The 22,308-nt window shown below is 58.3% G+C and overlaps 2 protein-coding genes across 18 annotated transcripts; one reads left to right on the plus strand and one right to left on the minus strand.

The window, feature by feature from the left end:
* The first annotated feature begins 548 nt into the window (after window positions 1-548).
* Window positions 549-3,970, plus strand: BBLN (bublin coiled coil protein). The gene is made up of 2 exons (XM_045883238.2): window positions 549-787; window positions 3,491-3,970. The coding sequence occupies exons 1-2, from the start codon at window positions 709-711 to the stop codon at window positions 3,661-3,663; spliced, it is 252 nt and encodes an 83-aa protein (XP_045739194.1). The 5' UTR covers window positions 549-708; the 3' UTR covers window positions 3,664-3,970.
* CIZ1 (CDKN1A interacting zinc finger protein 1) lies at window positions 1,352-21,128 on the minus strand. 17 transcript variants are annotated; one of them, XM_045883232.3, is made up of 18 exons: window positions 20,761-20,948; window positions 20,203-20,311; window positions 19,852-19,967; window positions 18,193-18,264; window positions 16,379-16,608; window positions 13,893-13,971; window positions 13,505-13,613; window positions 12,411-12,985; window positions 12,083-12,201; window positions 11,283-11,480; window positions 10,436-10,560; window positions 8,238-8,325; window positions 7,821-7,934; window positions 7,475-7,627; window positions 5,903-5,972; window positions 5,615-5,736; window positions 5,129-5,284; window positions 1,358-2,691 (listed from the first exon to the last, which is right to left on the minus strand). In XM_045883232.3, exons 1-18 carry the CDS (start codon window positions 20,786-20,788, stop codon window positions 2,581-2,583), a joined length of 2,574 nt encoding a protein of 857 aa, XP_045739188.1. In that variant the 5' UTR covers window positions 20,789-20,948; the 3' UTR covers window positions 1,358-2,580. The 17 variants fall into 17 exon arrangements, with proteins under 17 accessions (XP_064435963.1, XP_064435960.1, XP_045739188.1 ...); XM_045883231.3 differs by having other exon boundaries at window positions 1,359-2,691; window positions 13,893-13,986; XM_054509433.2 differs by having other exon boundaries at window positions 1,359-2,691; window positions 13,893-13,986; window positions 20,807-20,943.
* Between the last annotated feature and the right edge of the window lie 1,180 nt (window positions 21,129-22,308).

The following is a 22,308-nucleotide window of genomic DNA, read 5'->3' on the forward strand; positions in this document are numbered from 1 at the left end:
TCTGGGTCCAGCTCAGGAGCGACAGTGGCTTGGCGGGTGACTTTGGACAGGCCTCCCTTTCCCAGCTGGTAGAAAGGGTGGGGGATGATGGCAGCTAGACCAACCTAATCCTGAAGCCACACGCAGCACTGTGCCACCCGGACCGTGACTCTCACTGAGGCTGTGAACCTAAATCTTCCGAAGCCATGGGGAGCCTTAGAGAAAACGCGTTTCAGATTTCGCCCACGCGGAGGCGCCGGCTCGCCGACCCGCAGGTCCCCAGCGGCAGGACGGGCGGAGTGGAGGCGCCAGGCAGCTCCCGTCCCTCCGCGGGGCTCGCGAGTCCCGGCTGAGCGCCCAGGCCTCCGCCACCGGGGCTTCTGGAGGGCCAGCCGCGGATGACCCCGCCCGGCGGCCGGGAGGGGGCGGGGCTAGGGGCGGGGCGCGACTTCAGGCAGGGAGTGGGCGGGACTCGGGCCGTGGGGGCGGAGTCTGACGGCGGGCGGGGACGGAGCTCTGGCGGTGGGGCGGGGAGGGGGCGGAGCTCGCGCCGCGGGGTTCCGGCCTTGGGGGCGGGGCCCCGGCCGCCCTGCCGCGTTCCGCCGCGGCGTCCCACTCTTCCGGCCTCGCGTTCCACCCGGCGCCTCCACCTTCCGCCCGGCGCCGGCTGTCGGCGCGAGGGTCGCTGGGTTCTACCGTCGTGCCGCCTTCGCGGCGCCCGAGCCCGCAATGTCGGGCCCCAACGGTGACCTGGGCGTGCCGGTGGAGGCGGGCGCGGAAGGCGAGGACGACGGCTTCGGGGAAGCAGGTGACCCAGGGAGGCTGCTGAAGCGCCCTTTGCTTTCTTAGGGCTGCCCTCCTGGGAAGGGGAAGCGGGGCCGGGCTGGGGGCTTGGAAGGGACCGCAGAGCCCTCCCACCCCTCGCCGCTGGGTGCGTTGCGGCTGCAGGCGCCGGCCGGGGATTCAGGGCGAGCACCTGCGAGTGGGTCCCTGGAAACCGCAGCATCGGAGAGCTGCGGGCAACCGGCCCCGTTTTGCAGATGGGGAAACTGAGGCCGCTTCGGGATCACTCGCCTTTTGGCATTTGCTGCAGCCATTTCCTGCAGCCCCTGTGGAGCCGGGGGCTCCTGAGGGGGTGGGGCGGGTGGGCCGTCTGGGTTTAGCAGGAGGGGCTGTCTGGGTGGGCGAACCCGCCCTGCTGAGTCAGCATCTCCTGCCACCTTTGCTGGTGTGACCCGGAGCCTTGGCGAATGTGACCTGCTTACAGAGCAGCCTGTTGCCTGCACAACCCTGCGGGGGGTTGGGGGTGGAGAGAGAACCATCAGCTCCCCTCTCACCTTGGGGAGCCTCAGTTTCCATATCTGTAAAATAAGAATAATGATTAGTGTTCCTGCATTGAGATGTGTCAGGGTTAAATGAAGAAAAACAAATGGAAATATTTAATAGGTTCAAAGCATGCAGGTGTTCGGTGAGTGGTTATTCTTCTCTTCGGTGTAATAAAGATTGATTTCTCAAGTCGGAGGGCAGGACTTAGTAAATGTGAGATAAGTATGGAGTCTGCTTTTTGTTTTGTTCCGGTAACAGCTTTATTGAGCTATAATTCACATACTATACAATGTATCCATTTAAATTGTACATGTCAGTGGGTTTTAGGATACTCAGAGTTGTGCATCCCTCACAGTAGTTTCAGAACACTTCCATCACCGGGGTCTGCATTTAATAAAGAGGTAGAGCACCTCCCACAGGGTGGTAAGTGGTAGGCTCGCCGGTTTGCCCTGGGCACTGCAGGTGAACAGTAGCCAGACGTGTATAAGGAAGCCCGCAGTGGCAGGGAGAGCAATCAGGAAAAGCCACTCCGGTGTCACACTGAGTGGATGTTGGCAGATTCACAGGACTTAGTGCAGTGGGCAGGTGGCTGTCCCAGGCAGAAGGCAGAGGCTTAGCACTAGGAAGTGCCCTTGACACAGATAAAGCCTGGCTCCCAGTGGTGTGGAGACACCACCCGCCTCCCCCATCCTGCTTCGGGCCTGTGTCTCATGACACAGAATGTGCAGTGTTGATAATAATGACCATCTACTAAGTGCTTGCTGTGGCCAGACCCTGTCTGAGTTCTTAATATATTGGAATCCTCACAACAACCCAGTCCTTATTCCCTTCCCAAAAGACGCAGTCACGTGCTGGGGTGGAGCGGAGCTGGGACTGAAAGCCAAGTGCCCCTGCTCCCTCTGAATCTTGGCTGTGCCACCAACCAGCTGGAGGATCCTGGGTAGGTCCCTTCCTTCTTGGGCCTCAGTTTTCCCATCGGTACCACAAGGGGGTTGGACTCTAAGATCCAGCAGGGACCTTCCAGGACTCTGTCCTCTGTGAGGTGTGCCAGCTCTGGCCGATGGTGCTCTTCCCCCAGAATGCAGACACACTTGCGCCCATATCCCAGACACACTCCTCCAGCCCTGGCCTTTTCCAAACACTGTCAGCCGCTTCCCCTTTTGTCCCAGGCTGGCAGCTGGAGTGTATCTGAGTCATGGGCTGGCTCAGAACCGGGTCCGCAGTGGGCACAGGGCCAGACCTTGGATCCTAAGGGACACTGTGCTGAGAGGCAGGTCAGGAGTGGCCATGGAGGGAGTGATGGTTTCTGGTGGAGACCAGGGAAGGCTTCTTAGAAGAGGAGGCGTTTTGAGCTGGTCCTTGAATAACTGTTGTGGTTGAGGCATTCTGAGCGGCAGAGACAAGTGAGTAAAGGCAGAAAGGCTAGAAAGTCAGAGGCTTCATTCACCCACCCATCCATCCATTCATTCAACTAGTGCTTATTGTGTGACAATGAGGGCACCAGGGAGACAGCAGTGAACACAAGAACATTCCCTGTCTCATGAGCTCTATAGTCTGGTGGGGTAAGGACCGTGGAGGTGTGTGGAGGGCAAGGATTGGGAAAGCTCCCTGTGGCAACATCCATGCTGAGACTTGAAGGATGAGAGGGACTCATCCAGGAGAGGAGGAGGGAAGACGGAAGGAGGACGCATTGCAGACAGAGGCAGCAGCATGTTCAGGGGGCCCGAGGTGGGTAGAGGCTGGGGAAGGGAAAGGAAAGGGCATGGGAGGTGGGGCTAGAGAGGGGGCAGGGCCTTGGGAGTCCGGGTGGTGCTTTTCTGTTCCGGCAGGGGGAACCTCAGAAGGGCTGGAGAGTAGGGCCTGCCTGGGGACAGAGGCCTTGATTGCCTGACTCAGGAAGGTGGGCTCTGGCCTCCGGGCAGCTGATGAAGGAAGTGGAGAGGAGACTTGGCACCAGGCAGGACACTGGCTGACCTCCCCCTGACCACCTTAACCCTAGAATAAAGGATGGTGCACTAAGGTATTATTTCTCCAAAGCCTTTCACTTTTGGTATCCACCCCTTTTCCAGATGATGACACAAAGGGCCAAAACCCTTTTGTCCTGCAGGCCGGGGGGCTGTGTGGGGGAAGGTGTCTAAGCCCTGAGGAGACCTGGAACCTTGGTTCTCTTTTTCCTTCCTCCCAGAATATGCTGCCATCAACTCCATGTTGGACCAGATCAACTCCTGTCTAGACCACCTAGAGGAGAAGAACGACCACCTCCATGCCCGCCTCCAGGAGCTGCTTGAGTCCAACCGGCAGACACGCCTTGAGTTCCAGCAGCAGCTCGGGGAGGCCCCTAGTGATGCCAGTCCCTAGGTTCTGGGAGCCTCCAACCAGCCCAAACCCTGCCTCCCTGGGCTAGGCTCTGGCCTGGGCACTCACCACCTGGCTTAGATACCTTCTCAAGGGCTGGCCTACAGGTCCCCTGGTGGGTCTGCCTGCCTCAAGTCACCCTTCCGGTACTCCCCTTGGCATGCCTGGGCCAGCCCCCACTACCCGACATCCCCTCCTGGGGTCAGACGTGGGCCCACGACCCACCCACCTAGCCTGCCTGCCCAGTTCCGGGGCACTCCCCACTCTGCCCAGGCCTTGAGCGTCCATATTAAACAGGTCTCCAACAGCACTGTGCCTCTCCTCTGTATCCTGGGCGAGGACTCCACCAACCCTCACAGGTGAACAGGGCAGTGGAGGCATTCCAGGCACTGATCATGTGCCGGCGACTCACGGGCCTGCTGGTAGGGTAGGGGTTCTTGGCCTTCTTGTATTTCTGGACACAGAGGGAGCCGGTGAGGCAGGGCTTCCTCCCTACCTGGTGCCCTCCTGGACAGCAGATTCCCCAGCCCAGCTGAGACAACATGGGACGTGCTGTGTGACCCTGTGGATACACTCAGCTTCTCTGGGTCCTAGGGTCTTTCCCTACGACAGCCAACTCTTGTTCATGCTGTGTAACCTTGCTCCAGGCCCCAGTCTTCCCAGCTAGCCAATCACAGGGTTGGTCTACCTCTTAAGAGTTTTTTCAAATGGGGAAATAGCAGAACTAAAGAACCAACTCCTCCTGGGCCCCATTCGCTGATGATTCATCTTAGGGTCATCTGATGAAGGGCGGGCCCCTGCTACTGAACCACAAACTCAGAACCAGAGGACAGGGAGGCCCCCTATACCTACACTTCAGTTTCCAGAGTCCAGCTGGAGAGACAGGCCAGCACAGGGGTCCAGAGCCCAGGCCTGGGGCAAATCCTGGCCACTCATCAGATGTATGACCTCTAGCAAGTCACTTGACCTTGCTAGGCCTCAGTTTCTTCACCTATAATTTGGGGACCACAATAAGACCTGCCCCCTAGGGTCCCTGTGAGGGTTAAATGAGATCTGAGTTGAAGGTGAAGGCGCTCTCCTAGCCCTGATAACCCCATTAAAGAGGGAAACAGGCTGTGAGGAAGTGCCTTGTGACCCCAGAGGCCCTGCTTGGGGAGCCTGCCTGTGGCCTTCCGGCTCGGCCACCACACCATGCCTAAAGAGGGTGGGTGTTGGCTGAGAGCGGGCTGGGGTGTCCCCTTCCCCTATCCACCCAGACAGAAGGGCTGGTGGGCACTGTACGGCCAAGCTACCTTCTTTTATTAGATTTTCAGTAAAAACACCAACCATGTCAGAACTTCCACGTGAGACTTCTAAAAATCATAGCAGACTTGGACCCAGACGGGGTGGGCCTGAGGCGCTCCCTCTATTAGGTTTTGAGGCGGGTTGAGCGCCGCGGCAGTGGGGGCGGAGGGGGTTGGGCTGTCACCTTGCCGGGGGTTTTAGCTGTGTCCTGGGTGCTGGGCTGGGTGGGTGTGCGGCCGCCAGAAGTGAACAGGGCAGTCAAGGCGTTCCGGGCGTTGATCGCACATCGGCGGCTCACGGGCCTGCTGGTAGGGCTGGGGTTCTTGGCCTTCTTGTATTTCTGGGCACGGAAGGTAGAGATGAGGCAGGGCGTCCTGCCCACCTGGTACGCTCCCTCCCAGCAGCTGCCTCCCCAGCCTGGCTGAGACTGCTCCGGACATGCTGTGACCCTGCGTGTGTGTGACCCTGCATGATGCACTCAGCCTCCCGGGGCCAGAGCTCTGGAGCTAACAGCCCGGCCCTCAGCTCCGCCCAGAACAATAGCACAAAGAGCGGGGCCCCACCCCGGCTCAGGTTCCCTCCGTGGGCTGAGGCCAAACCCAGGAGGGAGGTGGCTGCTGGCCATGCCCGGCAGCTAGGGTGGGCGGGTGGGGCAGGAGGCCCGGCTCACCTGCAGGTTCTCGAAGTGGGCCAAGGACTTGCAGTGGGAGAGCTGGGCCCCCGAGTTGCTATGGAAGAACTTGTGGCAGATGCGACAAATGTAGCCCATTACGGGCACCAGGAAGTCCACACCTGTGGGGCGGCAGCGTCATGCACTTACCCCCATGCCAGCCCGGTGGCCCTCCCTCTCTAGGGGCCTGTTTGCTCGCCCACCCTCCAGGGGGGAGGAGAGAAGAGCACAGGGGGAGAGGCTGCCTGGCCTCTCCTGCAGGGGCGGGGGTCAGGGCTAGGGTCTTACCGTATGCGGTATTGGGGCTGTAGGTCTCTGAGCCTTTCCACTCCTCTATGGATATATCTCTGGACCTCACCTAGAAATATGCAAGTGTGGGCCTTGGTTCGAGCTTCCCCTGAGCTCCTCCCAAACGCAGGTGGGGCCTGGTTTCCACCCACACTCTTCAACACCACCCCCTTGATGCCCAGGAGGAACATATCCAGGAGGTTGTGGGCGGCATTTGCACATGCTGATCCTGCCAGATTGCCCTTCCCAATCTATACTTTTTGAGTTCAGCTCAATCAGTCCCCTTCTCCAGGAAGCCCTCCTGCTTCCACAGTGACCATAATCCATGCCAGGTGTGCCCAACACATCACGAGTGTCCTCTCTGAATCCCATAACAACCTTCCTGGGTTCACCCATCTTACCTAAGAGGAAACTGAGGCCCACGCACGTTAACTCACTTGCGCAGGGTTTATAGAGGAGCAGAGTAGTTAACCCTGGTGAGCCCTAACCCTGGTCACACTCTTAACCACGAGCCCCCTGCCAGCTCCCTGAATTCCTGATATTGCAGTGACCTCAGTCCCAGGGGAGCTGGGTTTCAGGTGATCAACGACTCGTTGTCTCACCTGCTGGACGAGAGCCCCTTCCAGACGAGGCCATCTGACTCCAGCCACGGCAGCCCCACCACACTTAGCAGTGCCCTCCTCACTTACCAGGCAAATGTGCCTTCCAAGGGCGACAACCACTCCCCTTTGCCACCCTGGGCTTTGGCCCACCCTCACAGCCTGAGCTGGGACTGTTACTTCTAAGCAGAACAACTGGGGCTCAGAGAAGCTGAGGGGCTTGCCTGAGGTCAGGCCAGTGCTGATCGCATGTAACGAAGTGGCCTCACCCCAAACCTGCTTAGGGCTGAGGACCGCCCTCGCACCCCTCCATCCACAGCCCCTCCACGTGCCCCTGGGGCTGCCCCTCACTACTCTGGACTGGCAACGGGCAAGCTCCGGGCGGGCGCGGGCCTTGACCCCCACATATCCCCATGTCCAGCACCAGGGCCTGGCTCAGAGCAGCTGCTTTTCATTTCTTACACGAAGAGAACCCAAGCTCCTCCAGCTCCTCGCTCGTGGGAGGGAGCTGGGGCATTAGGAGCAAGGGCTCTGGAGTCTCGCTTCCTGGCGTCCAAGTTGGTGAGATTCAGCCAGGAAAGCGCTGGGTACATGCCTGGCATATAATAAATGCTCAGAAAGGGTTGGCTGCTACTTCGTCATCATCCTCATCTCGTGCTGACTCTTCTGTGTACCCCGCATAGTTCTCTCCATGCCCTTATTGGCCTAAGACGCCCTTTCCCTCCCTCAACACAGGTCAAGATTTCAGCCAGGCTTCGAGGTCCTGTTGCCGGCCACCCTGCCGTCCTCATGATGTGTATTTACACCTAGTCATAGGGAATACAGTCTTGTTCATACTAAATCGTGGCATGCCTTAGTGCCTACAAACGTCAGCACTGCGGCCCCTGGCCCCTGGGAGGTGGGGTGAGGTCCCGCCTGGGCTGGGAGTCCAGCCTCCAGCCTGCCTCCCAAGCCCCCTCTGCCCCCCAAGCACCTGCTTGCAGAATTCCTCCTCAACCTCGATCTCTTCTTCTTCATCCTCCTCCTCCTCCTCCTCCTCTTCATCGCCCTCAAAGCAGCCCACAGCGTCCACCGTGATGAAGTGGTCCTCATCCTGACCGGCTATCTCCTTCTCGAGCATCTTCAGCTGCCCAGGGGAATGGGCCAGGGCTCAGGTCAGCTCTGGGCAGACGAGGTGCCAGCCCACCCCCACCCCCGAGAGTCCCAATCCCTCCAGACCTGCCGAGTTCAGGCTGGGATAAACCTCAACCCGCTGTGTGGCCTCGGCCCAGGCTCTGTGCCTCTCTGGGCCCATGTCCTCCGAGGGAGCTGGGGGTTACCTCCTTGGCCTTCTCCTTGTGCCCCTGGGACTTCACGTGCTCCACAAACTTGCGGGGGGTCTTGAAATAGCGGTTGCAAACAGTGCAGAAAGGTCGCAGGGATTGCTTGGCGATCTGACGAAAGGAGGGCAGGCCAAGTGGGTGGCGGGCGGTGTCCCCAGGGGCAGCCAGGCTGTGCCCAGTGACACCTCCTCTCCCACCTGCAGGCCTCCACATCTGTCATCAGCTGGCTGTGCTCCGCCCCTTTCCCAGAACATGGGCACACACAGCCCCTCCCTGTGCCGCGGGCTTTAAGACGTGTCGGCAGGTGGCAATGGAGGACAGAGACAGGGTGGGGAGAGAGAGGAGCTGCCAGGAGGACCCCCACAAGCCCCGTGGCAGGGAGACAGCACGTGTGGGCGCCCTCGCAGCTCATACCTTGTGGTCCTGCGTCCTGCGGTGTTGGATCAGGTCCCCCATGTAGTAGACCTGGCAGGTGTTACACCAGCGCCTCGGCGGGGGCTCTCTGAATGGTGACAATTAGAACAAGGAGTGTGACACTGCCCTTGTTGGAAAGACAGCCACTCTCCCAAGACGCTCCATAAATGTAATGCAACTCCAACACGATGTGTTTTTAGAAACTGAACAACGGTTCTGAGATGCATCTGGAAAAATACTTAGACAAGAATAATAACCAAGGAAGCTTGGTGGGGTGTGGGGAGATTTAGAAGCATCTGGGATCCCAGGAGGCCAGCAGGACAGTGACACACCTGAGCATATCTGGTCCTGAAAAACTCTTTTTTTTTTTTTAAGATTTTTATTTATTTATTTGACAGAGAGCGAGAGCAGGAACACAAGCAGGGGGAGTGGGAGAGGGAGAAGCAGGCTTCCCGCCGGGCAGGGAGCCCGATGTGGGACTCAATCCCAGGACTCTGGGATCATGACCTGAGCCGAAGGCAGACGCTGAACGACTGAGCCACCCAGGCGCCCCTGAAAACTCTTTATCCTTCAGTTTAGATGCCCTGTAGTTCCTGGAGCTGTTCTTGCCCCGCCCCCTACTCCTGGGCCTGCCCCCTACCTGTAAGCCAGACTGTCCCCTGGCACCCCAAAGGGCCATCACCACAGCATTTTCTACAACGGACAGGGAGGACCTGATCCCTTCTCTGCCCCCGCTGAACCGTGGGGAGCTCTAGGAGGCCAAGACTCCCAAAGTCCCAGGGCCAGGCACGGGACCGGCCCCAAGTTTCTGACGGCACTGGATGAAGGACAGGCAGCCTATCGGAAGGACTGCCACGCTCTGCGTGGCCTCGGGGGCCCCAGGAAGGCTTCAAGGGGGGACGGTTCAGTGAATCTCCTGCACCTAAAGCTTGCTTGTCGGATGGGCTCCTCTTTCTAGTTTTCTTGTGTCCACAAGATAGGTTTTTATATAACCAAGCTCATTCTGCAAATGCAGATGTGAACCCTGTTCTAACCCGACGTCATACCTGTTTCCACGGTCTCATGAACTCCTTGGTATTGTCTTTTATGAGCTATTCCACCAAGCGGACAAGCCTGAGCTAACTCATCCGACAGGAGTGGAGATTTTCAACAGTTTCCAATTAAACTTTTTCACCATGACAGTCCTCTGCAAGGGACTTCTTTGGGTTTCACCTTTCTTCTGTATTTATGATTACTTCACCTAAGTATAACTCCTGGGTCCTCGAGCAAGGGGAGGTTTAAGGCTCGAGAACGTGCTACACAACCACGTAGGAAGTTCTTCTCAAAGTGAGAACCACCTAACAGAGACGCCGCTGCCTCTGGAGAGAGCGCTCCGTCACCCAGGGCATGCAAGCGGCAAGCTCCAAGCTGTGACCCTCTGTGAGCGCTCCTGGCTGAGTCCCCCACCACTGCCCAGCCTGTGATGGGGTTGGATTCGGGCTTGCTCCCTAGGCTTCTTTCGTTTTGATTCTCAACTAGCTGCTAACATGCTGAAATTGGGAGATTTCACATACAAAGCTGGGTTTCTCGATTCTCCAGAAGCATCAGGAGACCTGGAGCTGAGGAGCAGCTGTCCTGTGAGACAGAGCCCAGGCCCCCCAGCACGGCCCGAGGCAGCGCTGACCTGCTTCTCCCCTCCCCGTAGGCCTCTGTGACTGCCCACAGGGTGGTGAAAGGTCTTCCAGCGTCCACCAGCCCTCCTCAGCCCAAGAGCTAGTCCTGGACTCCAGGAGGGCTCGTATTTCAGATCAATGACGCGCCCATGACAATGGAAGGGGGACAGGCAGCGTAGCTGTAACTTCAAGCCACACGATGACTAATCCCCGGGTGGGGTCAGCATATATGCCAGGGAAGCAGGGGTCTGTGCCAACACCCACTTCCTTCCCATGTAGGTCGTCACACTGTTCCTGCCTGGATGGCACCTTAAGAGACTATCTAGTTTATGAACTCTTGCACTGCACCCTTCACCAGGCCATCTTACAGATGAGGAAAACTGAGGTCCATGGGTACACAGTTAACGGTGTGACAATTGGCAGCGACCAATACTTAACCCAAAGGCAGACCTTGCAGATGGCGGACTCAGGGCCCCTCTCGGCCTTGCCTGGCCTGCAAGGCCGTCTGCCCCCCAGCACGGAGCCTCCGAGACCCCCCCCACTCACTCGTCCTCTCTCTCCAGGACATCCCGGGGCACGGGCAGCAGGGACAGGAGGCAGGCCTGGCTCATGTGCTGTATCTCCCCGAGCCGCTGCTGGTGCTGGGCCCCCGACATGTGGTTCTGGAACTCCTGCAGTGGGATGAAGAGTGAGCCCTGGAGAAGCGGGCGAGGCCGGGGCCCGGGGAGGCGGCCTATGGCCTCAGCTTCATAGCCACCCTGTCGCCACTGCCGCCGAGGCCATTTGTCTCAGAACAGCCCTGTGGGGGCCAGAGGAGGATGGCGACCTGAGGCCCCAAGTGAGCACACAGCAGCCAGAGCTCCTGCTGTTCCTCCTGGACACCGTGTGAGCCCCTCGGAGACAAAAAGCAGTCCGACTGACGCCCAGACCCCACTGCTCTGCTCAGGAGGACACAAGCAGCGACAGCAAATGGTCCTAACAATACGAGCAGAACGCCGTTGTTAAGGCACTATGCTCGCTCTGGGCTGGGCCGGGGGCTCGTGATTTCAGTGTCAAGTCACCGAATCCTCGGAGCCTCCCAGCAAGGTGGGTTCTAAATGCGTCTTCATCTGAAGCACGAGGAAACAGGCACAAGGAGGGGAGTTCGCCTTCCGGCATCTAAACAGCTACTCAGGGCTGATTCAGACCTGGCCTGCTGGACTCGCAGATCCTAACTTCTTGGCTGGTCAGGGAATGTCTCCAGAGCAGGTGCACAGCTGCCGTGGACGGCGTGGACGGCGCTCACGGGGCCCACGGGGCCGCTCGGGCACGGTGGCCAGGCCTGGGCACGCCCGACAGACACCCCCACTCTGCCCACCGGAATCCCCCGTGCCCGGGCCCCAGGCCGCAGTACCTGCTGGCTGCTAGAGTTGGCCTTACAGAGGTAGCAGAAGAACTGGAGGGTCTGCTTAGACGGTGTGCTGGCGGCGGCCGGGGAGGCAGACGCGGAGTCGCCAGCGCGCGGCACGGGGGTGACGGGGACGGTGCTGAAGGCCCGGCTGTCGCTGCTCTGCAGGATGGTGACCTTCAGGGAGCCCCCGGCACCCCACACCTGCACCGGGAGCAGGGGCAGAGCTAACACCGGCGGGGTACCTGTGCTGGGCCCGCCCCTGGGCCAAATGCCTGTGAGTGGCGTCTTCCCGGACCCTCCTGACAGCCCCCTTCACAGATGGGGAAACTGAGGCACTGAGCTGGTAGGTGACTGCCCAGGCTCACAGAGCTGGGGCGGACGACAGCCAGGACTCAAACCTAAGCCCACCCAACCGTAAAGTCCACCCCGCCCCACCCTCCCGTGAGAGATGGAGAAACGGGAGGCACGAAGATGGGAGCGGGTTTGGCCGCAGTCCCACTATGAGGCGGGGCGGGAACCCGAACCGCACGCAGAGGCTTTCGCTCTGTGCTCTCTCCGCTACAGCAAAGCTCCCCCTGTGAGGGGACCAAGGGCTCTAGTTTGGGGATGGGCAGGTTGGAAGGGACTTGTTGCCAAAAGTGCCTCCAGTTCTTCAGAGCAAAGGTATGTGAAACAGTCAAACCCAGTCTGCTCGGCCCAGGGCCCAGGGGTGGCGGAGAAACGTGAGGGGCCCCGAGGGGTGGGGGCGCGCCGCTGGGCCCCGCGGTAGGCGAGCAGCCCCAGTAGCACGTCGACCCACCCACCCCTAGCATCTCTCTTGCTCGTTTTTCACATTCTCCCACATCCAGGCCACTGGTCAAGTCCTCCTGGCTCTCCACGCTGACCTGGGCGCCGCCGGGCTCTGGCAAGGCCTCCTCCAGGCCTGAAACGACAGATGGGTCCATCTCCCACCGGGCCCCGAGGGACCTGGGCCTGACAGCCCACGGCCGCCCTACCCACGGCCAGGACCCTGAAGCCTCCAGTGGGGACAACCCCGAGCCCTGGTCAGGACCGCACGGCGCCAGGGGAGGAGCCAAGGGCCCGGGCAGGGCTGTCCTATCACAGGGCAACTGGGAACCAGTGCTCGCTTACCGGCTCCAGTAGCTCCCGTATCAGGCGGCGTCTCGAGCACCGCGGAATGATCCGGAACCGGCGCTGGCTCGGAGGCCGGCACCGACACCCGTGGCGGGGGCGGAGGCTGTCCCTCAGTCTGGTCAGGCGGCTGGCCTGGCGACGGCCCCGGGGGTTGCCTCGGGGGCTGCTCTGGGGGCTGCGCCTCAGGACACGTCTGCGTCTGTGCCTGCTTCTGCAGCTGCACCGGCCGCGGGGGCTGCGGACGAGCCTGCGGCGGCACCTGACTCTGCAGCTCGGCCTCCTTCCGCCGCGGCTGCGGCCCCACGTGGTCCGGGGAGGTCTGGGTCTGCGCCTGCCTCTGCAGTCTGCGCTGCACCGGGGCGTCCGCGGGGGGCGTCAGTGGCTGCGTCTGCTCCTGCACGGGGGCCTGGATCTGCGGAACCCGGGGCTGCAATGGTGGCAGCACTCGGGCTTCTGGCGGCTCAGGCAGCAGCTCGGGTGTCTGTGTCTGCTTCGGGGCCGTGGCGCGGGCCCGAGGCTGGACCTTCGCCTGCAGCTGCCCGGGGGGCCCCTTCTCTGTGGGCAACTCTGAGCTAGGGAGGATCAAGAGATAGCTCCCTGTGGCTCCCAGCTGACCCCAGGGGCTCCTCAAAAAGACCGAGATCCGCGTTCAGTCCTAATTCTAGCACGTACAAGCTGGGCATTCCGGGAAGGGCCTGCCGCTCTGCGGGCCGCAGACGCGCCTAAATAAATTGGGAGGATCACTCAGCCCCACCTCCCACAATCTGCTAATACGTATCCAAGGCCCTGTAAAGCCGCCCACCCTGTGCCCACTCTGAGGTCCCAGATGCACATGTTCACCTCTCCAACCTGGCCACATAGCCTGCCTCCGGGTGGCTCAGTCCCAGGGAAGACACCGGAGACTCTCTGGCTGGGGGCCCTCCCAAATAAGATGCAGAATTGGGTTTGACCTTCCTGCAAGCAGGACGCCAAGGCCCTTTCCTTCTTTCAGCTCCCTGAAGGGTGCTGACCCCCCCACCTACACCCACCCCCAGCCTTCGCAAGAATGAGGCTACAGGGCACCTGGGCCCCGGCAGGTTTTCAGCAGTTACCTCTTTGACCTCTTAGCTGGTGGCTCAGATACCTCACAAGACTCGGGCAAAGGGGCTAGAGTGCGTTTCTCCTTAGTGATGTCATCCGGGCAGGGTGGGGAATCTTGGTCTGGAACGGAGGGCAGACAAGTGACTGCCGATGTCGATGCCGTGTAGAACACCCAATACCGCATACGGTAAGACCCTAGCCCTGACCCCCCCTGCGGGAGAGGCCAGGCAGCCTCTCCCCTTGTGCTCTTCTCTCCTCCGAGAGACCGGGTCTGGGCTCAACCCCCTTCCCCCCCGCACCAAGAGCCCTGCCCCCCAGGTCTGCCTCCATCACTGACCCTGCACCCACCTGCCCCAACCCGTGGCCCCTTCCAAAGGGCCAGCAGCCTCCCTCTCTTACCTTCTGGCGTGTTTGTTCGGGACTCGACAGCTTCCTCAGACCCCTCTGGGGGGTCTGACTCGTCTTCCACAGGTATCGTCTGAGAAGAAGAATCCTGCTTCCTTTCAGAAACTGGTTCTGACATCTGCTGCCCACCCGGGTAAGTACACCCTGGCCCAAGAGCAGCTGTGACAGTCCCCTAGGGGATGAAGGCGCCCAGGGACCCGGCGACCTCTGGTGAGGCCTGGCCCAGAGCTTCCCACAGATGATCCTAAGCACCCCCAGGAATCGTGTCTAGGCGGGTCCATCTAGCTGCCTGGCTGTTAACCCAGATTTGGGGGATACTGAGGGGCCCTCCTGACTCCCCAAGCGCCTTCTCCACGAAGCAGCCGGAAGAATCCTTCTAAAATGCAAACATGACCATGTCTTTTGCCTCTTTCAGTCAGAAATCCTCCTGTATTCCTGACTCTAGAGTCCTCCTTCCTTACCCAAGCCCCAAACCACCACCCCATCTGACCTCTGCCCCCACACCCCCACCTCCAGCCAGCTTCCCCACTCTCCCCCTCACCTTCTCTATGCCCACACTGGCCTTCTCTCTGGTTCCCCAAAGTCCTAGGCCTCATCCTGCCCCAGGCCTTCACCGAGAGCCTCAAAGGCACTTCTTACGGGAAACCCTCCTGAGCCCAGAGTAGACCCTTAATATGGGTTCCCAGAGGAGCCTGGGCTTCCTTTTTGTGGCATTTTCCACAGTCTTAATTAATTGGTGGGAACATTATTTGCATGAATGTCTCACCATTGCTACGACCCTCCTCCCCAGCCTAAGACCTCCAGGAGGGTCAGGCCAGATGTACTGTCTGCAGCACGGAGGCCCCTCACAGATGTTTGCTACATAAATGCATGGCTCCGGTTGGTCCTGGGCATTCCAGTTAGCCCCAGGAGCCCGCCTGCAGCCTCCCTCCTTCCTCCTAAGCCCAAGGAACTAGCACCGAGTGGAAATGTGCACCACATTAGGACTTCAGCCCTTCAGAAACTATCTGGCTCTCATCCCGCATGACACGGGCCCTGCTGGCCTGTAAGTCAGGAGGCTCAGGCTCTGGGTCTGTGCGGCCCAGGGCAGCCTCCACCCCACTCCCTGAGGCTAGGTTTCCCAAGATGTAAAATGAGTGGCGGGGAGCAGTCATGTGAGGACAGGCCCCAACTGGCAGGCTCAAGGCTGGGACCCCTCTCTGGAGGGACATGCCTCACCTTCAGATGTGGGCTGGCCTCAGAGCAGCCCGAAAAGGAGGGGGGGTGCCACCCCTGCCCCAGAATGTTCTCGTGAGCATGCTGTGTGAGGAGCTGCTGGGACTCAGGGAAGGACAGTCCCAGAGAAGTTATCCCCTTGCAAGTCTCCTTGACTCTCTCTGCTTACGTCAGGGAGAGCCTCCGCTGATACCTTTCACCCCCCAGGGCACAAGGAGCTGGGGATGCAGCTCCAGAACCTTCGGATGGCAACAGTGTAGAGTTTAGGGTTTTGTAACACTGTTTTACCCCATTACCTTTCTTTTACTTGCACCAACAGCAATTAATTTAGATTGTTTTTAAAATTTCAGATAGTCACAAAATGTTTCCTTGTTAAATAAATATAACTGAGGAGAAGCTAATTCATTTAAAGCTAAGCTACTGCAGGCAGTAGCCCCTGGCCACAGGTGCCTGGCTTCTGAGCTCTCCAAACGTTGCCCGCCAAATTGAGATACACACCAGATTTTGAAGACTCGGTACAAAAGACCAAGGAATGTAAAATATCTCGTTCATTTTTAAAATACTGATTGAAGGTTGAAATGATAATTTTCTTTTTCCATACTGGGTTAACTAAAATTTGTTGATAAAATTAATTTCACCAGTTTCTTTTTCCTTTGTTAATGTGATTACGAGAGAAATTTAAATTCCATATACGGCTCACACTTTCTTTCTACAGGGCAGCGTGGATTTACAGAGCACCATTGCAGGACACCTCAAACTACTCCAGTGCTTGGTGTCATTTGCATCTCCATGTGTTTGCAAAGAGAAACATTCGCTCAGTAAGATTACTGGTGGTGGGGCGCCTGGGTGGCTCAGTTGGTTAAGCGACTGCCTTCGGCTCAGGTCACGATCCTGGAGTCCCGGGATCGAGTCCCACATCGGGCTCCCTGCTCGGCAGGGAGTCTGCTTCTCCCTCTGACCCTCTCATGCTCTATCTCATTCTCTCTCTCAAATAAATAAATAAAATCTTTAAAAAAAAAAAAAAGATTACTGGTGGTGTTTGGATGTGGAAAAAGTCGCATCGGACGTTAGGAATATCTGAAATTTGGGAAACCCTAGACAAGGCCAACTTACCCCCTTCTTTTTACAGATGGGGAAACTGAGGACAAAAAGGGACGTGACCTGCCCGAAGGCCCGGCGTGAGCCACGTGGGTGAAGCTGGGCTGATACCCAGGTATGACCTTCCCACTCCCATCCCCACCCGCGGCCCCCCGGCCACCACTCACCTTGCGCTGGGGGGGGGTGGAGGAGGGGGTGCGGGCCTGTTTCTGGGGAGTCCGCCCTGAAAGATTGATCTGGGAGGGGTTCATGGGGACCCCGACAGGAGGGGGACCCAGCAAGGACTGCCGAGTGGCCTGGGGGAAGAACTGCTGTAGATTTGGGGTGGCCAGCTGGGGGGGTGTGAGGCTGGGGGCTGTCAGGTTCGGGGCTGCCAGGTTGTAGCCACGGAGGTTCCCTGCGGGCAGGAAGAAGGGAGAAGAGAGGTTACAGTGTGGTTGGATGGTAGAGGCCAGAGTCAGGCGTCAGCCCCCCAGAGCATCACGGAAACAACACAGATGACTTGGACAGGGAAGCTTCCCACACAGCAGCCAGAGGAGAGAGATGAGAGCCAAAGGCCCACTCCTACCTTGGGCATTGGTAGTGAGGGGGCTTTAGGGCTGGTTTTCTGCTGAGGAGGAGAGGGACACCCTGATAGCAGTGTGTGCAACCCCACTCACCCTCTGGCACGCTTTAGGGCACACCTTAAGGTGTGTGAAAGACCCAGCCCAGTGCCCATAGGAGAACCAGCAAGTTGACTGACTGGTCCCTGGAATAAGACGACACTGTCCTATCCCACCCCCCACCCCCACCCCCCCATCAAAAGTCTACTAGGAAGCAGCACTTGCTAAGCCCTTTGCGTGCACGGCCGCAGTCACTCGGCTCAGCCACCATCAGTAGGTACTATGGTCTCTACCAATGACAAAATAGACACAAAGTGGAGGTGTAGCTTGCCCAGGGTCTCTGCTTATTCTGCCTTCACTCCTCTCCACCTGCCTAAATCCTTCCATAGCTCCCTGCTGCTTGGAAAGGAGCTCATTCCTCACCTTGCAGGGGTCCGGCGCTGCCCTCCTCCCAGACCTCCTTTCTTACCATTCTCCCCACACATGCACCCACTATACTCCAGCCATGCTTCTGTGTATCCCTCAACAAGCCTGGTTTCTTCCCGCCTCTGGGCCTTTGCATATGCTGTTCCTTCTGCCTGGGCTATGCTGCCCCCACTACTTCCTGGTCATCCTTCAGATCTCCCTTTAGGTGTTTATCCTCTGAGAGGCCTTCTCAGAACCGCTCTGTGTCCCCAGAGGCGCCAGCTTCCCTGTTCTAGGACCAACTGCACAATTTCCTTGTCTGCTTCCCACTGCCCACCACCCAACCACCCTGGGAACTCCTATAAGGGCAGGCGCCTCATCTAACTCAGAGGCCTAGTGCTCAGGAAGTGTTTGAACCATAAGAGACAATTCAAATCCTTGCTCCAAAGCTGGGACGGGAAGCATAGGGGTTGAGGACATGAGTGAAATGTGTTCTCATATCTAGTTCAAGCCCTATAGCCCAAGCTCTGTGACCCTGAGCAAATCAGTTCCCCCTTCTTAGCCCCAGTTCCCTCATCTGTACAATGGGATAATAATAGCGCTTGACTCACTGTTTTATGAGGACTCAATGAGATATACAAGTGTGCCTGGGATCCAATGAGTGTTCAATTAATATTAACTTAAAACAAAATAAATACATGTACACATATGTGCAGAGAGAATGCCAACCGGCTATTAAAAACAGTAAGATCAAGAGATCTCAAAGCTCTAAAAGAAAAATGGACAAAGGACATGGACAAGTCACAAAAAGAAATATGAGCGTTTAACAGACAAATAAAAAACGTTCGACTGAACTAGCACTCCAACAAATGTAAACTAAAACATTAATGATGTTGCTTTTTGCCAACCAAGTTAGTAAATCATGTGTATATACGTGTATATATATATATATATATATAAAAAGCACATAATACCCAGTGTTGCCGTGGGCATGGTGAGACCGGAACTGTCATACGAGGCTGGTGGTATTGCAAACTGGTCCAGTCCTTTGGGAAAGCAAGTTGGCAACACTTATCAAGAGCCATAAAACATCCATCCCCCGACGCAGCTTTTCTACTTTTCGGAATATGTTCGAAGAAAATCGTCTCAAACATGATATTCATGCCCGTGTTATTTAAAACAGAGGGAAAAAAAAAAGAAAAAACAAAGCGGAGTGGGGAGAAAAAGGAAGCAGCTGAGTTTAGGTACGCGAGGGCTTGCCCTCCAGTGGCATACGAACAGCTGTTAAAAAATAATCTTCACAGACACTGTCAAATCATCTGGTAAATGATCATGCCATTCTATTCCATGAAAAAGAAGTAAAAGACAGCCTTTCACTTCCATGTCAATAACCAACCACAATCATATACAAATTCCCAAGTTTGGGCCTGGGAAAAAAATGGGAGGAAATACACCAAAACCATGACAGGTGTTTTTTGTTTTGTTTTTGTTTTCCTTCAGGAGGTGAGTGAGTCTATGACAATTTAGGTTTCCTTATCCTCTAAAAATAATTTTCTTTCACTTTTCTTTGATGAGTGTGACCTTTAAAATAAGAAAGAAAAAGGGGGAAATACATATGTATACATCGTGTGTGCTTTTGTCTCTCCACCTGCCATAGATCGACTGCCATCGATCATTTGTAAATCAACTCCAGGACCTTCCATGCCTATGTGGCAGGGCTGAGAGTGACAGCCATCACATCTTCTGACCTGGCAGCATAACCTGCTGGATGGCAGGACAGCCTAGTACCTAAGACCACAGCTCTGTAGCAAGACCTGGGCTCTAACTCTCCCTCTAATCCACACCTACTCCCTGTGTGACCCTAGGCACATGATTCTTCTCTAGGCCTCAGTTTTTTCATCTGTAGAATGGGAGCTCATGAGTGTATCTCACCCCCCCACCCCCAGAGTTGTCAGCAGAGTCGAGGAACTGTGTTTGTAAAGGTCTCAGCACAGTGCACCGCCCAGAAGGACCACACAGCAAGCCACAGCTACCGTGCGGGAGGGGCAGGGTCTGAACATGAGCTGGCCCAGGTCACTGGGCTCCTAAATTAATACTGAAGGGGCTTGGTATCTGGAGCTGCATCTTAGAAGGAAGAGCTGAGAGACTGCTCTCCACGTGGGGACACTGAGACGAGGACACAGGCTTACTACATATGGCTAGCAGCACCCACACAGAGATCCAGGGGGTCAGAAGGCTCAGGCTTCACCTAGCTGCGTGACCCAGGGCAAATGACTTCCCCGAGCTCTGGACCTCAGCTTCCTCATCTGTCAAATGGGATGTGGAAGAGAGTGGTCCAAAGAGATCTTTTCCTCCATCATCTCATCTAATCTGAATGGCAGTGAGCTGTGCTGAGTCCTGCCCACAGAGGCCAGCACCATGGCCAAGGGCAGACCTCTGCCATCAGACAGAGCTGTGTCCAGCTAAGCAACTTTGGAACTTCCACCCCCTGGAGCCTCAGAGTCCGCATCTGTAAACTAGGACGCCGAGAGTAGCTCCCTCTCAGAGCTAGCGTGTGGATTTGGTGAGATTGAGTGCAAACGGGGATGCCAGGGCACCACCCCTGAGTTGCAGTGAGAAGGGGCCAGTCCTACCTTGCAACTGCTGCAAAAGCAAAGCTCTCTGTAGCACCGAGCCGTTGAGGAGGGAGGCAGAGTTGGCACCTTGGAGATTCAGAAGCTGTTGCTGTGGCTGCTGCTGGGGAAGCCCCCTGTGTGTTGGGAGGGGGTGTCAGAGGACTTTGCAAGAGTCAGACCCTCCCTCTTCCCTCACCTCCACTCTCTGCCCCTCTCTACCGCAGACAGAGGAACCTCGTAAGGTGGGAACTGATGGTTTCCAGGACAGAAACAGGGATGTCCCTGGGAGAAAGGGCTGGGATGGAGTCTCCACGACAGGGGTCCGAGTGGCAGGGCTGAAGCCGCCCAGCCCTCCAGAGGGGAACTCACCGGCTGACGGCCATGGGCAGTGGGGCTTGCGGCGGGGACTGCTGGAGCAGCTGCAGGAGTTGCTGCTGCTGGAGCTGCTGGAGCTGCTGCTGCTGGTTGAACATGGTGGCTGAAGAAAGGACACGGAGTAAGGCAGGACCCCTGCGTCCGCGCCTATCCGCGCCTGCCCGTGGCCCTCAAACACCTGCCCCGCTGAGCTTCACGGCCACACTCCAGTCCTGCCAAAAGCATGCCGCATTTGAACCCCCATGCTTTCAATAAACCCCCCCTCCCGCCACTTTCCCGCAAATCCTGCCAACAGCTCCTCCCTCAAACGCCCAACCCCGCCCGCCATCTCCCCCACTCCAATGGCTCGGTCCTTCCAGGGGCGTCCGACGCAAATGCAGCTTCCCCGCCCCTAGCCTTTCTCGCGTCGTCACGCCCCGATGCCAGCCCCTCTCCACACCCCCACCCCTCCCTCGTGCCCCTTTTGTCAATAACAGCACCCCCCAACCTTTCGCTTTGGCCTCTGAACAAGGGGGGAGGTAGGCTTCCCTCCCCCACTCCGCTAAGCCCTACCTCTGCAGATCCAGCCAGCATTACACATCAAATCCGGCCACCCCACCTGCCCGCGACGCCCGCAGCCTCCATGCAAGTGGCCCCTAAGCCTTGCGTGCGTCCCCCGGTCGCGCTCGGCCCGCGCACTTCGCTTCGCCGAGCCGCCGCCGCAACCGCCCCGCCCCCACTGGCAGAGCCGACTGGGCCGCTGAACTCGCGGCTCCGCCCGGGCCTGGCCGCTTGAAAGGCTGGTCTGCGGGCCTGGCCGCCGCAGCGCCCTCTGGAGGACCGGAGGACCCGGTGCCGCTAGCCGCGCCGCGAGGTCCTGTCCCGCGCTCAGGTCTCGCTGCTTGGACCCAGCCCGCTTACCCGACGCCTCGGCTGCGGCCGGCGCGGCTGGAGGCTGCGAGGGGTTCCGAGGCGGCGCAGGCCTTCCGCCCCGCGTCCTCCGCCCCGGGAACCGGCGGCTCCGAGCCCGAGGTCCGTATGTCTCCCGGAGGGGTCTGTCGTCTGGCGGGGACATCGCGGGCGACTTCGAGAAGGACCGTCCCCAACCGACCTCCCCGCGGCCGCCACTGTCCCGCGATCCAGGGGCCCCGCGCGGGGCTGGGGTGGGAGGGGCCGTGCAGCGGGCCGCGGCACATTCGGGGACCGAGACCCGGCGAGAGGGTGACAGGCACAGCGAACAGAAGGTCCGTCTCAAGGTGTTGCTTCGATTTGACTCAGGACGGGGTGAGGAGGGCTGAGTTCAATTATGAAAAACGGCGCTCATCCTGAGCCTGAAATTGTCCTGCCCCGAGGACCCTTGAACGACGACTCGGTCCCTCATCCCGGCGCCCCTCTCCTTGGTCCCTACATGGAGTCACTGAGCCAAACAACCCGTGGGTACTCAGTAGCGATCCCTTTTCCTTTTTCTGTTACCTAAAGCGGTCCCTAAAGGTAACAACCCGGGGCAATCGGCTTCTTTTGCGGGAAGCGCCGATTGTGCGCGGGGCACGGCGCACGGTGGCGCTAGAGGCGCGCAGATTGGAGGCCCGAGGGAGTCAACCAATCCCTGCAGTCGTGTGACAAGCGCTGCCCTAAGGCTCTGGACCCGCTCCGCTGCAGCCCCGGGCGGCCGCAGCGGTGCCTAATTCCGCCTGGATTTAGAGGCGCGAAAGTGGCTCCGCGTGGCCACAGCGCGAGGCAGGGGCCGGAGCCAGTAGGACGTCGCGCCCTTGGGTGGAAGGGCAGCCCGGACCGTGGGAGCTTTGAAGGCCTGGCCTTGGGCATAATTTATCCTGAAGGGCAGGGAGCGCTAGGGAAGGGTATGACAGCATCACATCCGCCGCCCGGATTAGAAGACTCCCTTGGTGAGAACCAAGACGGAGCCAATGGGGAGGGAGAGAAGGGGCCGAGTCAAGATCGCTTAGGCTTCCTTCCAACCAGGTCCAAGCACGCTGACACCCTGGTCTGGGTGCTAGCAGAAGTTGGAGAAGTTGACTCCGGGCTCCACAACCTTCTGGCTAGGCGACTCGAGCCCCCAGGGGAGTCCTCTCTGAGCCGGTTCTTCGTCTATAAAATGGGTGT

Source organism: Mirounga angustirostris, unplaced genomic scaffold, assembly GCF_029215605.1.
Source record: "Mirounga angustirostris isolate CCGP_5_RB_7025 unplaced genomic scaffold, mMirAng1.0.hap1 SCAF_15, whole genome shotgun sequence".
Classification (NCBI taxonomy): domain Eukaryota; kingdom Metazoa; phylum Chordata; class Mammalia; order Carnivora; family Phocidae; genus Mirounga; species Mirounga angustirostris.

Coding starts and splice junctions, on each gene's coding strand:
- BBLN (XM_045883238.2), top strand. CDS start 709: ATGTCGGGCCCCAACGGTGACCTGGGCGTGCCGGTGGAGGCGGGCGCG. Junction 788..3,490: donor CGACGGCTTCGGGGAAGCAG/GTGACCCAGGGA, acceptor CCTTCCTCCCAG/AATATGCTGCCATCAACTCC.
- CIZ1 (XM_045883231.3), bottom strand. CDS start 20,788: ATGTGTAATGCTGGCTGGATCTGCAGAG. Junction 13,987..16,378: donor CCACCCCCCCCCAGCGCAAG/GTGAGTGGTGGC, acceptor GAAAGGAAGCAG/GATTCTTCTTCTCAGACGAT. Junction 2,692..5,128: donor CAGCTAAAACCCCCGGCAAG/GTGACAGCCCAA, acceptor TCTGCCGCTCAG/AATGCCTCAACCACAACAGT.